This window comes from Zingiber officinale, chromosome 3B (genome assembly GCF_018446385.1).
Source record: "Zingiber officinale cultivar Zhangliang chromosome 3B, Zo_v1.1, whole genome shotgun sequence".
NCBI classification, from domain to species: domain Eukaryota; kingdom Viridiplantae; phylum Streptophyta; class Magnoliopsida; order Zingiberales; family Zingiberaceae; genus Zingiber; species Zingiber officinale.
In genome coordinates, this window is record NC_055991.1 from 113,008,849 (window position 1) to 113,026,123 (window position 17,275).

Here is a 17,275-nt window from a genome sequence, read left to right on the forward strand (position 1 = left end):
AACTACAGTTCATTAGGCTGCTGTTCTTCGTATTTTTAGGTATCTTCGGGGCACTCAATTTCAAAGCCTTTTATTTTCTTCTACTTCATCTCTTGAGCTGCGTACATACTATGATGCAGATTGGGCTGATAATCCTACGGATGACAAATCTATCACTGACTTCTACATTTTTCTGGATGATTCCGTCATTTCTTGTAAGAGTAAGAAGCAAAATGTTATTTCTAGATTTTCCACAGAAGCTAAGTATCGTGTCATAGCCTAAAATACTTATGAGATAGTTTGGTTGCATTGGTTGCTTGCGGATATGAGTATCTCTCTTTATCAACCTACTCCATTATATTGTGATAATCAGAATGTTATTCAAATTACACGTAATTTAATTTTTTATGAACAAACGAAATATATTTAAATTGATCGTCATATTACTCGTCATTATCTTCAGATTGACACCATCATATTACCTTTTATTTTTTCAAAACTTCAAGTCATATTCCACTTCACACTTTGTTTTTTTATGTGAGAAACTTTCAATATTTCTAACTGTAGCATCGTGAGTTTGAGATGATATTATATTATATTTATTTATTTATTTATAATTTTTAGGATAATTTATTTTTTTTATTTAAAGTTTAGAATTTATTAATTTAACTATATATATATATATAAATTAATTTTAAATTTAATAGTATAATTATTTTTTTTCTTAATTTCTACGTACTCTTTTAAAAGTAAACTTTCGGTATTTTCGCATGTGGGTACATCAAACTCAGATTGCCCAGTATAAATTTTTCATCAAATTTAATGCACTTTGCAGAGAATGCTAAAATAAAAAATAAATTAAAAATATTTATGATAGAATTATTTCACTAAATTAAAGAGAGAAGAAACAAGAGTGACGTTCAAAGAAAGAAAATAAATTATATTTATATATATAAACATTTATAATTGGAATTTTCCCTCAAATTTTGGAAGGAGAGCGAGCTAAACGGTAGCGTATTAAGTAAGCGGATTCGCCGCCGTTCTCGATGGCGCCGGCGAAGTACATCAAGGTATTCCATCGGAAGCAGCAGCGTCATTTAATTCTTTTCCTACGGAGAGAATAAAAAAAGTGGCCGCCAATAAATTATCGCCGAGTGGACAACGATGGATTTCTTCTTCAGTCATCACAGTATCTGATCGCTTCGTGTGCGGTAGTGGACGGAGGAGCGGGGACCGCCTCCGACGTAGCTCCAAATACGCGAAAGTGACGCTGCATCCTCCGCTTTTCCCCGCTCCAAAGCGCCAGCCTTTTGCCCTATTTTGCTTACCCGGAACACTACCCTACTTGGAAGTAACTCGAAGTCAACGGGCGAGCCAGTTCTTCGAAGGCGGATCCCACCCGTGTCTCCTCGTTGGCGGGGCAGGTAAGGGGCTAGGTGAGGTCCAGGAGTAGAAAAAGTTTGTTCTGGGGACTCCTACTCCTGGGTACCTTGCCCAACGTCGTCTTCCCCGATCAAATTCTGATCCATGGCGTGAGTTGATGCTGATGCGGGTGATTGAGAGCGTAGGAGAAAAGAACGCGAAAAGAATGCTTTTTCCAGCACTATGCCTTCTTTTTGACTTTTGCCTCGGTTTTGATAGAAGAATTTAAGTTTCGTGTTATCTGTGAGCCTTTGGAACTTCCTTGATCTCGACCAAGTGCAAAAGGTCTTTTTTTTTTTTAACGATGGTGGCGAAGGAGAGTACAACAATATGGTTCCCTGCATCTGATTAAAGTGTCGATCCGTTCTCCGTTGCTAGATCGCCTTCTTCCATAGGTAGGGATTCGAAACTTCGTTGATACTTGTCTGCTAGTTTACTCGTGTTTGCATATGTTTCCCCTTTCCGGTTCCTCTGTGTGTCTTATAAACTCTGAGATTGCCTTTTCTTATGGCACATTTAAGTTATTTGTGTGATAAGTCATGTGCTCCAGTCTTCGGGCATTTGAGTAAAATGTTGTTGATTGGGATGTCTATTGATTTAAGACTATTGGTAAAGGTTTAGTTCATACGTAATTGTTTTTGCTGCTGAATTTAGCTCCCCTTGGGGGGATTCTTATTGCATGAAATATTATAACATGTCTTCTTAGCAATAGCGTGCTTGTGAGACTTGAGGGGATAATTTTGCAGAAGAAAGAGCTTTACTCATTTAGGAATTACGTTCAAATATTTTATTGATTGTGAACATCAAATTGGTTGCCAAAATCTTTACTACTACAAAACTTGGACTGCTTCAACTTTGTGAGTTTCTCTCTCTTTCCCCCTCTCTGTCTTTTGATTTGAGATGTTTAAAAATTGATGGGTGTTCAACTTCTACCAAGCCGACCCCACCTAGTGGGATAAGGCTTGGTTGTTGTTGTTATTGTTGTTGTTGTTGTTCAACTTCTACTTCATGACATGTGCTTCCAAATTTTTTTTTCATTTGAAACTCAGAAATTTTCCAGTCCTTTTGCATTCTTGATTTTGTGAATTTCTTAAAGCAGTAGGCATTGTCTTTTTTTTGCCACAAGGTTGAGTCATCCCATACTATCCAATATATCAAAATTATGAATTGCCTATAATTGTATGTTTCTTTGGTTTGGCTCTTGGACTGGGTTGTTAATCAGACTTGTCATTGCACAGGCAAATACTGTGAGGGATACACAATCAAACATTTAGCGTTATGGTTTGGTTAAATGAAATTGTTGAAGAATCAATGCTTATCATTTCAGCTGGTCAGTCCCATGGAGGGCACTCATACGAAGGTTTTTGGGATGAACCCTCTAGTTCATTGGTACTCCCATTTCCCTTAAATTTTTATCCTTTATCATTTATGAACTTATTAATAATGCTATCGATTCTGGAATACATATTTTGCTTGTTTTCGAAAATCAATTTTTGACTTGAAAATACACAGACAGTCTTTTCACAATGCAATTAATAATACGGTCTTTTTACAATGCTATTAATAAGGAGATCTCAAGCTTCCTTGTCTTTTTTCTGTAACTCGCCACCAATATTGAAGTGCCTCATGAAAGGAAAATGTCAAGTTATCAAACCGAAAAACTCCTTTTCAGGAGTTGTGAACCTTTTTCTAACAATCCATCATTGTTAAAATTTATTTGGTCCGAAGGATTTGATGAAGAGGATGTTGATGGTCAAGTAGATGTACATAGTCCAGAACTAATCACATTGTTGTGAACCTGATGCTCTTTACTGCTCCACAACCAGAACATTATCAAGATGAGGGTGAAATTTTTTTGTTGCCAACTCAACCGGCTTGTACATCAACACGTGTGTGGACTCAGGTGGAAGTGATTCTTTTTAATGGATTTGGTGGATGAAGTTCTTACATAGTGAATAGAGCGGATACTGGATGTGTTTGATGTAGAAGATGTATTGGTTATTTTAGATGGTGTAGATTATGTAATGGATATAGTTATTAGAGAAGATCACATATAAAACTAATGAATTGTGTTGTATGTTGCAAACACAGAGTATTTTAGAACAATGAATTCTCTCTTCACAATCACTAGGCTTATGGATGGAAAAGAAATAGGGATGATTAAAATCTTGTAGCTTCTGTAAGTCCTTGTTGTCCTAGTAGCAAAACTCCAGTTGAGCTGATTGCAAGCTTGCAATGACAATGCCATGCATCTAGGTTATAGAGTCCTTCGTTCTCAGCCAAATTTATTTTTAACTTAAATTTCTTAGTGGTAAAACTCTTCATTCTTTTACTTGCATGCTAATAACTGTTAACTCTGCATCCTGGCAGATTACAGTTACTGACTGCTACTACAGCTAACATGAATCATCTACTATACTTAAGCACTGTCTGCTGTAATACCATGATTATTTAGCAGATGTAACACATTTTTGTATTCTCATTGTGCCAATTATGTATTTTATGTCAATATCCATAGAATTTCTATAGAGTAAGGATCCTTGAATTTCTGTCAACCCACATTAGCCTTTATCTAATATGTTAAATCTGTTATTGTTGCATACCTTCATCACTGCTTCTTATATAAATGATCCAACTTGGAAAGTTTTTTCACAACCTTGCTCACTGAAATTTATGAAATACCTGGTGCAAGGATATTCACCGGGAACATGAAGACGAAGACTATGATCATGCCATCGCGCTTTCACTAGCGGAAGAAGAGCAGGACAAGGGCAAGGCTATTGGTTAGTATTATGTTGATGCCATATCAACTATTCATTTATGACTATCATAAAGAATCAACATTGTAGTAATAATGTGCATTAAGAGGAATCAACTAAGGAGAATAACACCAAACATGATATATATTTATCAACAAAGAAAATATTATGCTACTCAATTTGAGAAACTGATAGGTGTCAGCTGTGAAGTTCCTAATTCATGTTTAACTATGATTTACTGCTGATGGTCTTTTTGTTTTCTCTATGGTATCTATTGATTTTTCATCTTCAATGACAATACCTTCCAGCTGTGAAGCTAAATCAGTAACACTGGTCTTGTTTCTTCATTTTCATATCATAAAAATGTCCTTACAACAATTGGCTTTTTCCTAACTGAGAATGACTTTCCATTGCCAACCTACTCTGGATATATCAGTGCCCACTTGTAAGTGTGATACTTGAAAGTCTGTTTGCCACTAACATCTTTAACTTCAAAAATTTTGACTGTTACTAGGTACTTACTTGCTGGATGTTAATGTTAGTATTTACCTATATTTATTTTATCTTCTGCATTTTAGGGAAGATGGAGATAAACTTGGTGACCTGCACACTGTAGATATTGTGGATTCCAATATTTTCTTTGCCAAAAATTATTTTTATTTCTTCTTTGCACTGCTTGTGGTTGAGGGCAAAAATAGAATAAACTTGAATTTTTGCAAGGAACTATAGAACCTAAAGATTTTAAGTTGAAGATATGAAATATACTTAACCTCAAAAACAAGTTTTAAGATTGTGAACCTATTTAACAATAAGTAGATGTTGATGATGGTACTATAATAGGATAATGAGCAGATAATTGAGATACACAGGTGATTCTAGTGAGTGACGTGTGTGATTTTTGGGTTTAGGCTAAAAAGTTTAATAAAGCCATGATACAATTAACTATGCCTTTTGGGGTCCAAGGCTAACAAGCTGACTATACTATATAGATTCAAACGAGGATCCGTGGACTTGGATCTTATAATTGTAAGAATCTATGGTTGGATAACTTTCAATATAATTTACAAGTAAAATGAAAAAAAAAGATGAAATAAATCATGATCAATAATCTAACTCAATTAACATATCACATGATTCTGAATTAAACTAACGATGAACACATTTCCGACTTCAAGAACTAGTTCACAACCTCAAGTTTTCAAGTAAACACGGGTATACTGTAATACAGAAGTTGAGTGTTTCAACATTCAAACACAATACAAGCATAAAACCCAAAAACATGAAGCATGCAAAAAAAAAGAAGAAAAAAAAGGGGGAAATGGAGAACACTAAATTTTCATATGTTTTGATCGTTTGGAATTTCTCACTTGGAGTTGTAAAACCAGTGAGGAAGAGTATAAGCTGATGTAACCTGTTTCAAGCACAGGATAGTGGTGGTGGGTATTGGATAATCAGCAGAGAACTTAGCCACAGAAGAAGAGAGGATGAAGAAGAGTAGAAAAAATATGCGAGATAAAGGCAATTATGAAGTGAGAAAAGCTCAATGATGATATGAAAGAAGTAAGGTTTGATGAGTAAGAGAGCAATGAATGTTGAAAATGAAAAAACACCAAAAAATTAGGTTGACAAATGCCAGGCACTTGAGCAGAAAGTACTGGGTTGAATTGTCCTGTGACCAAGTTCATGAGTTTATGACTCGGAAAAAGGCTGTATGAGAACTCCATCTAATTCAGTTAAGGGCCTTTCAGATTTTGACCTATTTTACTTTGGTGTATGAATCTTACACTTACATGAGTGTACGGGTCAACTAGCACAATTTCCCCAAACTTGCATGAGTTTGACTATTGAGTTTTGGGCAATTAGGAAACACCACATAAATAATAATTTAATAGAGATGTGAATAAGTTAGATGTTAATTCACTAGGATGGATGCTTGAGACTATTAGAAATATATATATTTTTAAAAAACTATTAAATGGGAACAACTAGGTGTAAATCCAATGATGATATAATGCATAAATATTTTAAGATGGCATAGACTTGTTGAAAATGACCAGTTTTTGTATAGTTAGACTGATTGAAATGATTAGAGTTGAAGATTAAAAAAGGGCAGCCCGGTGCACGAAGCTTCCGCTATGCGGGGTACCGGGGAAGGATCCATTGTACGCAGCCTTACCCTGCTTTTTCCAAGAGGCTATTTCCAGGATTTGAACCCGTGACCTTTTGGTCGCAAAGCAACAACTTTACCATTGCGACAAGGCTTCCCTTCAGAGTTGAAGATTAAAATGAGAAAATATTTTAAGATGATGTAGAATTGTTGAAAGATGACCTATAGTTCTACAATTAGAGGTGTATATTTCTAACAAAACTCTATTATAATCAAAAGCGTGATATAGCTTTTCATATAGTTCAATGGAAGATAAGATCTATGTATCTATCGACCCCAGATAGTTTGGACTTATAACTTGTTTGCTCCTCTAATAGAATAATAGTGGTGTCTCTTGCAAAATTAAGCTGGCTTAACCATGACTGACTACACAATTAAGCTGGCTTAACCTCGCCTCAGGTATACAAAAACCTTCAGTTCAATCTGTTCCCTCCTAATCTGTGAACTAGGAAGCTTCAAGTCCTATCTTTTCACTATTAGGAAAAATAAGTTTACTTCTTTTTAGTTTTTTAGTTGGACAACAAATAGTCAGCTTGTGTTTCATTTATTTATGGAATGAGTTCATTATATGTTCTTTTTTTATGTTATTTGTATTCTTCTTTAAATGGCATGTCTTTCCTTTTACAGACAATAAAGCTCACCTAGAGGAGGATGAACAACTTGCAAGGGCTTTACAAGAAAGTTTGAATAATGAGTCTCCTCCCCATCAAAATGGGCGACATTATCAACCATTCCCAAATATCTTTCCTCCTGTCTACAGGTACTTGTCTCTACTTCTGATATCACTTTGCTTGTACAATATGCCAATGCAAGAATGGGTAACCTTAGGGCAAGCAATTATAAAAAGACATCTATGAATTCTGTTAGCACTTCAAGCCCATCTGGGAGCTTGATTTGCTTGTGGGATAATGCATGTTATATCCATGATCACATTTTCTCGAAGCTTTACCCTATTGATGACCATATTTATGAAAATAATGCATTAAATTTTTAATCACTGCTGATTCGTCTAAAACCTTAAGCTGCCGGGAAATGACGTAACCTACAGTATATTGAGAATAATTGTCAAATTGATATCTTATGGTGTTTGAATGAATGATTCTACTTCTAGTGGTGGGTTGACAAGTTAGAGTGCTTCTATGTACTGCCATTACACAAGTGTAGTTGACACACATCAATGACTGAAATTTGGTAGTACGAAAGTTTTTATAAGGCTATGGTATGACTAGCCATACATTATAGGTCATTGTTGCGTTGTTGGGAAGCAACACATTCGTTAAAAGGATAAAGTAAAAAAAAATGCTACTATTTAAGAGCAATTAGGTATAGCACCAATAAAGAAAGTAGATTGAGATAGTATGAACATGTCAAAAATGATTGATATATTTTATGTTTTGAGGAGTTGAATTTATTAGGGTCGAATGGTAGAGAAAACAAAGAATATTAATCAATCAAATAAAAATTGATTTAACTAATTTGAATAGATTAGTGATATGTCCTGCATAAAGCCCAATGGAGATAGTTGACTCTAAATAGTTGGGACAAACATGAGTTGACGGCGATAACAATGATAATGGTTTGCAAAAGTAACTGCTTTGGGGAACCAAGAATTGACATTTTCTTCGTAAGTGTAATTACGAGGCAAATGACGCACAATTCAAGGATATAACTTCTCATCCTGTTCAGGCAAAGGAAAAGGATATACAACATGGATTGCCACACTTTCTTTATGTGACTTTCTTACATGCAACTAAAAATTCAACCGTCATTTTTAGGAATTTCCATAGTCATTCTATCACTATATTGACTATCCACAACAAATTAAATCCAGTTTTTTAGGTAAAGTATTTATGTTTTGAGTAGACAATGACAATTTCTTCTTTATATATTCAAATCACGATGGCAAATCTATTTGATTCTGCAGCAAACCTGCTGGCTAAGAAATAACAGAGTAATTCTTCATGTTTCAATATCTACAGAGACACTTTTAGATATTTGTTTCATTAGCATTTTCCCTCACATTTTTTAGGAGGTGTGCGGGATGCAACAAGGAGGTTGGCAATGGTCGTTATCTGAGTGCTGCTGGTTCTATTTGGCATCCGGAGTGTTTTCGTTGTCATGAATGCAATAGACCAATAACAGACTATGAGGTGAAAATTGAGAGCTTCACTGATGTTTTCTTTGCATTAAGTTGCATCTAATAGTCTGTTATTATTTTTTTATTTTTTATTTTTTTGGCAGTTCTCCATGCATGGGAATAATCCTTATCACAAGGCTTGCCACAGAAAACTCTATCATCCAAAGTGTGATGTATGCAAAATTTTTGTAAGTGTTTTGTTTCCCATATTGTTTTTGAAACAAGAATAGGATTGAAAACAATCTGTATTTCCTCAACGAGAGCCAAATCTCATAATTATGGGAGAATACACTATGGTAAATTACCCTCTAAATACAACAACAAATCACAATTCTACCAATCTCGGATTTCCTATCAACTTTCAGATTAATCATAATTTCAAGAATATGATATTGAAAACAATCGGCACTACAATTTCATTATTCTCAAAGGAATAAATACAAAATGATTGTTCTAAATAAGAAAATTAGAAACAAAAACCCTTAACTAGAGCCAAATCTTATAATTATGGGAGAATGCACTATGGTAGATTAACATCTAAAAGCAGTAACAAATCACAATTCCATCAATCCAGGATCTCTTATCAACTTTCTAATTATTCTAGGATTAAGATCCAAACTTTCCAACTCTTCCCTCAAGTTGGAGAAGAACACCTATCAATCGAAACTTTAAAATTTACCATCAATTTGTGTGTTTACCATCACTTAGTGTTAAAGCTTTTGCGCAAGTCTATCAAAAATAGATTTCATTCATTAATCTGAAGTCAGACTCCCTCTAACATCTTGCTATATTTCAGTCATTAATCTGACACTCCCACTTTGGATCACAAAAAGTTCCATCTCTTGTCATAACTCTATTAGTGTGTTATAGTATTCGTAACACTAAGAATACCTTGTTGAATTGTGTGGATCATATACTGAAACTGTGTTTTCAAGATTGGAATGAATTTATTAAGCAACCTCCCATATCTCTTGAGCAGTTTCATAGAAAATGTAGGTACACCTAGTATTTGACTCCATCATATTAATTAGCCCTGCCATAATAATTACCTACTTCTCAGGTTAGGTATTTCGGTGCATCGACAGATAGAGGTCAGCAAGTCTAAGAGAGAAATCATCCTTCTCTTTGCCTTTGATTATAAAAAAATAGATTGAAACCATTCTTTGAATTTATCCCATTCAGTTTGTGTCGACTAATCTGCAAATAATGGTCATCAAACGGTAGAGAAGGTGGAAGACCAGTGGGTGGCTTGTTGGTGGAGTAATATAGGTAGAAGAGGAATCAGTCATTGCTTCTGGTTATACAGTTAGGTTGTTTTGAGCTCTGATACCATGAAACAGGTATAGGATTTTCAAAACAATCGATACTACAATTCCTTTATTCTCAAAGGAGTAAATACAAAATGGTTGTTCTAAAATATGGAAATGAGAAATAGAAAGACTCCTAGAGGTCTTTTGAAAAAAAAGAGGGATTGGCTGAACTTTAAAATTTACTCTTTACTCATTCAATGAGTATATGATTGAATCATATTCGGTTGGGTGACACCAACTAAATCGAGTGCTAACTCCCATTTATGAAAAGACTATACTATGTACCTAACTTTTCAGTAGATTCTGTATGAGAAAAGGTTAATATTTATTCCGTTTCATTGAAAATAAGGTAAAAATTCTGTTCGTAAGAACAAAGAGAAGCGGATCTATTCTATACCCGATAAGTACCAATACGCAATGGGAGGATTACTCCTACTTTCGGGAAACAAATACATAGATACTTGTTTATCATTCCAACGATTGATACGTTAGTTAAATTTTCTCTTTATTCATTCTGTCTTACTCTATAAACCTTTCAATCTATGTATAAAAATCTATGTATAAAATACAATAAAAATAAAGAGAAAAAGAGATAAAGATGATAAAGCCATTGTTACGTTTCCATATTAACGTGAAGTATAGTACTCAATTTTGTCTTTAAATTAATGCCCGTTGGTGTTCCAAAAGTACCTTTTCGGAATCCCGGAGAGGAAGATGCAACTTGGGTTGAGTTATAGTGCGACTTGTCAGACATATTGAGTCATATGGAATTTACCCGTTTTCTCCCCCGATCGAGATATCCTCTGTTTCGCCCAAGAAATATTGTATTGAGGGAAGCATCAATCATTCGGAGCGTGAAGTGTAATTAGATCAATTTATTTATATTTGCATTTTGGGATCCATATTATCAATTAGGAGGATTTATGGTTCACTTGGAAAAATAAAAATAAAGTATTCAGGCTCCGTTCAGAAAATACCAAATTGGTAATATATGTATGATTATTACTTGTATTATAAAGGATTCTTATCCTTACTATATTAGTATAAGTAAGATGAGTTATTATAAGAGTGATTTCAAACGTCCAACCAATAACCAACAGAATAGCATGATGAATACATCAAATAGTTGAGTTGGGAAAAGACATGAAACGAATTAAAAAAAAGAAGTGGTACTGAGATTATTTGCCCTATATGTGCAAATAAAATTCGGATAGATTTTTCCCGGAGTAGAACATGAACCTAAAAGAATTGCAAGGGCCCATTCAGGAACAAGAAAATTGCATCGTGATTTGAATATCGATGAAATAATACATCAATGAGAGAGATTAGTTCAATTTCAATAAGTTCAATAAATTCTTTTTTTTATAGGTAAGGAAACGAGAACACATCTCATGTTTTTTGAAAAATCCTATAGTTATTGGTGAATACAACAGGTAAAAAAAAAATAACCTTTAAAAATAACAAATCACAATTCCATCAATTTGGGATTTCTTACTAACTTTCCAATTAATCCGAGATAAAAATTCAGATTTTCCAACATTTTTCGAGACAATTAGACCTGTTTGACACAATGTTCCAAGATATTAGGAACTATGATGATAGTCATGAATAAATATATATTTATGAGATTATATTGAATCAATAGAATTGAATTCCAGCCAAGCATTGTAGATATCTTATGCAGTTTGTGATCGGAAGAAGCTTCAGTAATAATGTTCTCTCTGGGCTGTTTATTTCATGATATCTGCTGTTCATTGACGTCAAGGACTTCATGAGGCTTGAAAGCATTTTTCATGCAGTTTATTTTTATTTTCTTATGCAATATCTGATTCTGGATATGCCATCCTTTTCTTTACCCTTTTTTTTTTAATTTTCAGATTCCACAAATTAGAGATGGTCGTATTGAATACCGAGCTCATCCTTTTTGGGGGCAGAAGTATTGTCCAATACATGAGCGTGATGGCACTCCAAGGTGTTGTAGCTGTGAAAGAATGGAGGTTGGTACACAGTAGTCGCTATAAGGCAACTCTTCATTTCACTTATTATTAATCATTCTGACCTGGTCGCGTGTAATAAATATGCAAGACCACCGCAACCAGTTTACTATGCTTCATTAATCTCACTGGATGTTCTTATTTGTTGTTTTCATCTGTAAGTGTAATTGCTTTCTCTTTTTTAATTATGCTTTGTTCAGCCAAGAGATGCAAAATATGTAACTTTAGATGATGGCCGTAAGCTTTGCCTCGAGTGTCTTAGTTTTTCAATAATGGACACAAGCGAGTGCCAACCTCTCTACCTGGATATACAAGAATTTTATGAAGGTTTAAACATGAAAGTGGAACAACAGATTCCATTGCTTCTAGTTGAGAGGCAAGCTCTGAATGAGGCTATGGAAGGTGAAAAGAATGTAAGATAATAGACAATCCTTCTAGAAAAATAATGTGTACTTAAGAAACATATATGTCTTGGAATAACAATTTCTGTTTACTCCTGAGAGCAGGGCACACATCATCTCCCTGAAACTAGGGGTCTCTGCCTTTCTGAAGAGCAAATCGTTAGAACTGTAAGAATTCACCTTGTCACCTTCGGTTTCCATTTTTAATCTTTTTATGTTTTTTGAATAGCCAACCTCAAACAATTGAGACTGATTTGTTTAAAGATCACTGATGAAAAAACTACCATTTAGGTTTTGAGGAGGCCAACAATGGGGCCGGGAAACAGACTCATAGATTTGATAACAGGGTCATATAGGCTGGTCCGACGGTGTGAAGTGACAGCAATTCTTATCCTATATGGTTTGCCCAGGTATTGTTTTTCTGTTTCATCAATCTCTCTCGCTATCTTATACACCTGCCCCAGTATTTTCCTGCGGTCACTTCATATTTTCAGCTAATTAACTCAGATACATATTGGACTCTAAATGCTTTCTTTCTCTAAATTGTGAAGAAGTTCATACGTTTGTTTTCTCCAACAGAACTACGAAATACTGAATTCTCCCCTTGATTGATATTAGATTTCCTTTCCATGTGCAGATTGCTAACTGGCTCTATATTGGCTCATGAAATGATGCATGCATGGTTGCGCCTGAAAGGTATCTTTCTCTCGTGCTTCTTTCCTTGCATGCTATTAAGGAGATGGTTCATACTATTAAGAAGATAGTTTATGGAATTCAAAATTTCACTGACCCCAAAACTCCATCCTCAGTTCAGATTGCTTCTAGATTGGCATGTCACTGATGGCTCAGCCCTGCCCAGAAAATGAGGCTCTCTCCAGCTTAAATAAACTTCTATAATCAATCGTCTGGGCATAAAACCAAACCTTCTATTGAGTGCTTATTAAATAAATAGTTTATAAGTTTAAAAAGTTGCTATGACATACTTATCTGATCTGCTATTGTTTGAATTTTGAAGAATAATATTTAACCTGTAGTAGTTATGCTTTGTGGTATACAGCAGGTCATAACTATCACACTAATCTGATCCCAATAGCTTGAATCTCGAACGATAGATAATAGTCAAGTAGTAGTACTTTTGCCCTGCTATTAAGCTGATCAACATTGTGTTATTTTGGGTTATGCTTATGGCAGTATAAAGATATCTTTTTACATGTTCCTCAACATGATATGGATTAATGATTGCTAGTTAACTGCTATCCAATAAAACTGAAGGATTTCCGTTTGCAACTTCCATTATTATCAAGAACAAAGAGAACATGGCACACATACTTTAATACAAGTTTTGTGCCACCTTTTTCTTTTTGGTCCTTTATTCACTGAAGAAAAAAGCTTGCTCCTGGCATAATTCTGCACTTCCTATCTGTTTCTCTCTAAAAGCTTGCTTGTCGTCGAAGCATCGTAGAAACAATAGCAGTCAAAAATGCTCCAAACACATTATAGTCGTTTATTCCTATGCTGTTCTTCAGTGGAAATTAAATCTTTGGAAGCTAATACTTATTGCAGCTTGATACAGAGCCAGATAGTTCAGGCTTGTTCTTGATGTTGTTCTAAAATCTATCATTGTAATGCATCTGAGTATATGCTTGGATTCGCAGGGTATCGATCTCTCAAACCGGAAGTCGAAGAAGGCATCTGCCAGGTGCTCGGTCATATGTGGCTGGATTCTGAGATCATATCAGGAGCTGGCAGCAGCGTTGCCTCCAGTTCTTCATCTTCATCATCAACCGGGTCCTCAAAAAAAGGTGTTCGAACTGCAGTAGAGAGAAAGCTCGGAGATTTCTTCAAGCATCTGATAGAATCAGATCTCTCTTCAACATACGGAGACGGTTTTAGAGCTGCTAACAGGGCTGTGGATCGGTATGGTCTTAGGCGGACTCTCGACCACATGCGATTAACAGGAACCTTCCCGCATTGAAGATCCTAGATATTTGACTAGCTAAGCTTATATCTCATCTTAAAATATATCAATCTACATATCATAAAAGGAAAGAACACAATGTCGAACAAAAAAATAAACATATACAAAGGCACACAAAGTACTATTTTCTTACTTGGTTTTGAATCTTTTTAAAGAATATAGACATATCAACTGTTGCTAAATTTTGGTTTCTACTCTTGATGAAGAAAAAATATTATGAGTGTCATGTTAAGTGGTTGATTATGCAAACATAGAAATGATAAAAATCACAGTACATTTACAGAAGCAAATATATCATGAATCATGATGCATCAAGCGAAGAAATCCTTGATTGAGATTGAAATCAAATATAAATATTATAATATATTGGATGTGATTTCTTGGAGAATCAATGGACGATTTTCATCCAATATAATTGAGGAACTAATTAAAAAGAATTAATCCTAGTATTGATCTTGATGATGAAGTCTGATCATGGTGTCCTCCTTAACCTCACAGGCCCACTTGCTCCCACACCCAAATCCCAAACTGATCCTCTTGCGAATCTTCGACCATGCGTCCATCTTCCTCCTCCTGCTCTTGGTGCACTCCATGTACGCCGCGAGGAAGGGGTCGCCTCCTTCCCCCTCCGTCGTCATTATAGTCATCGGCATCGACTGAAACGCACAGGGAGGCAAAGGCACGTATATGGCGCCGCCATGAAGTGGCTGCTGCGGGCGCTTCTGGCACGGCGGCGGCGGTAACTTAATAAGCTTTGGCTTCTCATCTGGCTCTGGATATAGTCCTTCTTGCATGGGTGATGCTGTGTTGCCTTTGTTGTCGTCTTCTTCTTCTTCTTGTGGTATGACCTTTGAAATCCCTGGTTGGTTCTCCCATGAGAAGGGGATGTTCACCAAAGAATAGCTCTTCGACATGTTCTTGTGGAGACTCATCCTCTCCCTCTCTATATGACTATCTCTCTCTCTCTCTCTCTCTCTCTCTCTCTCAAAGAGGGAGTGTTGTTTACTTATAGACCAGCATTGACATCAATTTCTCTTAATTATATTATATTTTATTGCTTAATTATATTACTTTAAAATAAAGTTGTGTTGAATTAGATTTGTTGACTGGAGGTCACGATAAGATAACGAGGACTTGAGAAAGAGAGATTAGGCGAGTGGACTTGGAATACTGGAAGAATATTGACCGAGTCTATGGGTGATCATATATAATTGATCATTTATTTCAGAATAAATCTATAATAATCAAAATTTTAATTTGCTAATTGAATTGAAGTTTTTTTATCATCAAACTATTAAAAATTTTCTACTTATTGTCAGAGTAAATTGAGAAGTACTCACGACAGGTAATCAGAAGCTCAATATCTCATGATTACGTGACTCATTTAGAGGAAAAAATATCATAGTTAGAGATCAAATCGTGGGTGTCTAGTGATAACTTGACACCTTTCCACTGTATCGTAGGTCCGGGGGCAAAAAAAATTAATTAAAAAAAGAAGTTGGAATTCTAGAAGTGATGATATTTCGTTGCACTAGGTAATATCGAACTCGGGATAATTAGCTCGGTCCCACAAAAATTTTCCACCGACTGTTAGAATAAATCTAGAAGTGTCCATAGCGGATGACCCAAAAGCCTGATATTTTATGATTGCACGCCTTATTTAAAGAAAAAATTCTATAAATATATTATAATTGGGGATCGAATTATGAATATCTGGATGATAACTTAATGTCTTTATGATGCACTATAGTCCGGGGCTGGAAGTGATGATATTGATAATTAGAGAGTGTCTATTAATATTTTAAAATTAAAATGTTCCTTTCAGAAAATAATAAACGAATAACAACGTGTGGAATAATTACACTCGTGGAAGGAAAAAAACAAAAATACATTAATTGGTATTTTAGTCATGAAATGAATGGTTATAAGTGGGTGTGTCGATTTATTCAAGGTGTATTCTAGAAGTATTTGAATGGAATTAAGCGTTAATGATGGTGATTGAATTCATTAAAAATGGTTTAATACATTATATTGCATGGTATTCATACAAATCCATGCGACAATTTTGTACCGTGCTTTTTTGACTCCGTCGGTTGCTCATGTGGAAGAGGATGAGACCAATTGAAATCCTTAAATATATTCAGAATATATATAATAATATTTTCTTATATATATCATAAATATATTAATATAACCCATAAACATATTATTATACATAGTGAATACTTACATTTTTTTTTTTCATTTTTAACTGAATTAATTTAATTAAACTAGGAGTATAATCTAAAATTTTCTAACTTAATAGAATAAGGAAGTTTAAATCCTAAGAGTAAATAATTAAAAAAATATTTTAATTATTTTTTATTCCCAAATTTAAAAAAATTTAAGAAAAGCGTCCTCACATCATGTGTACACACTGTGCAGAATATCAGCAGTATATATATATATAATCGATAATTCTCTTGAAATAGATATATATATATATACACGACAACATCTCATACCTAAATACCGTACTATTTCAAGAGAACTACCGATTCTATATATATATATATATATATATATATAGAATCGGTAGTTCTCTTGAAATAGTGCAGTATTTAGGTATGAGATGTTATCGTATGAGGTTTTGGAATCGAAATTTAACGTGTTTGAGCATATCTCCCTCCATGTTATATCATCTGTACTAATGACTAATAGTTATCCATAATTTATTTTTTCTGTATTGATCTACGAATAAATTGACGGGACGAGCGAATCATCTTTCGTCCTATATATATATATATATATATATATATATATATATATATATATATATATATAATCGGTAAAATTATTTAATTCATCGAGTTTGATTAAAATAAAATAATAATAATAATAATAATAATAAATCATAAATTAGTTGACTAAGTCAAACAATTTTTTTGGTCTCCGCTTATTATTATGACGTGAAAAAAGGGCAAAAGCATGAAACGCGTTTACGTGAGTACTGGGCGTTGACATGCAAGTCATACGTTGATACTCATATGAAAGAAATATTTTATTTAATTTTACTAACTTAATTAGGTTTTGTGATGGAAGATGCAAATAATTAAAGTGTTATTTTTATAATCTTATATTCATCAATA

The 17,275-nt window shown here is 34.4% G+C and overlaps 1 protein-coding gene across 1 annotated transcript; it reads left to right on the forward strand.

Annotated features, from left to right (window-relative positions):
* The first annotated feature begins 1,375 nt into the window (after nt 1-1,375).
* LOC121967314 (protein DA1-related 1-like) lies at nt 1,376-14,373 on the forward strand. Its single transcript, XM_042517455.1, has 12 exons — nt 1,376-1,796; nt 2,640-2,790; nt 4,094-4,184; nt 6,955-7,087; nt 8,357-8,477; nt 8,569-8,652; nt 11,652-11,771; nt 11,969-12,181; nt 12,275-12,337; nt 12,461-12,579; nt 12,807-12,865; nt 13,825-14,373. The coding sequence occupies exons 2-12, from the start codon at nt 2,680-2,682 to the stop codon at nt 14,142-14,144; spliced, it is 1,434 nt and encodes a 477-aa protein (XP_042373389.1). The 5' UTR covers nt 1,376-1,796; nt 2,640-2,679; the 3' UTR covers nt 14,145-14,373.
* The last annotated feature ends 2,902 nt before the right edge of the window (nt 14,374-17,275 follow it).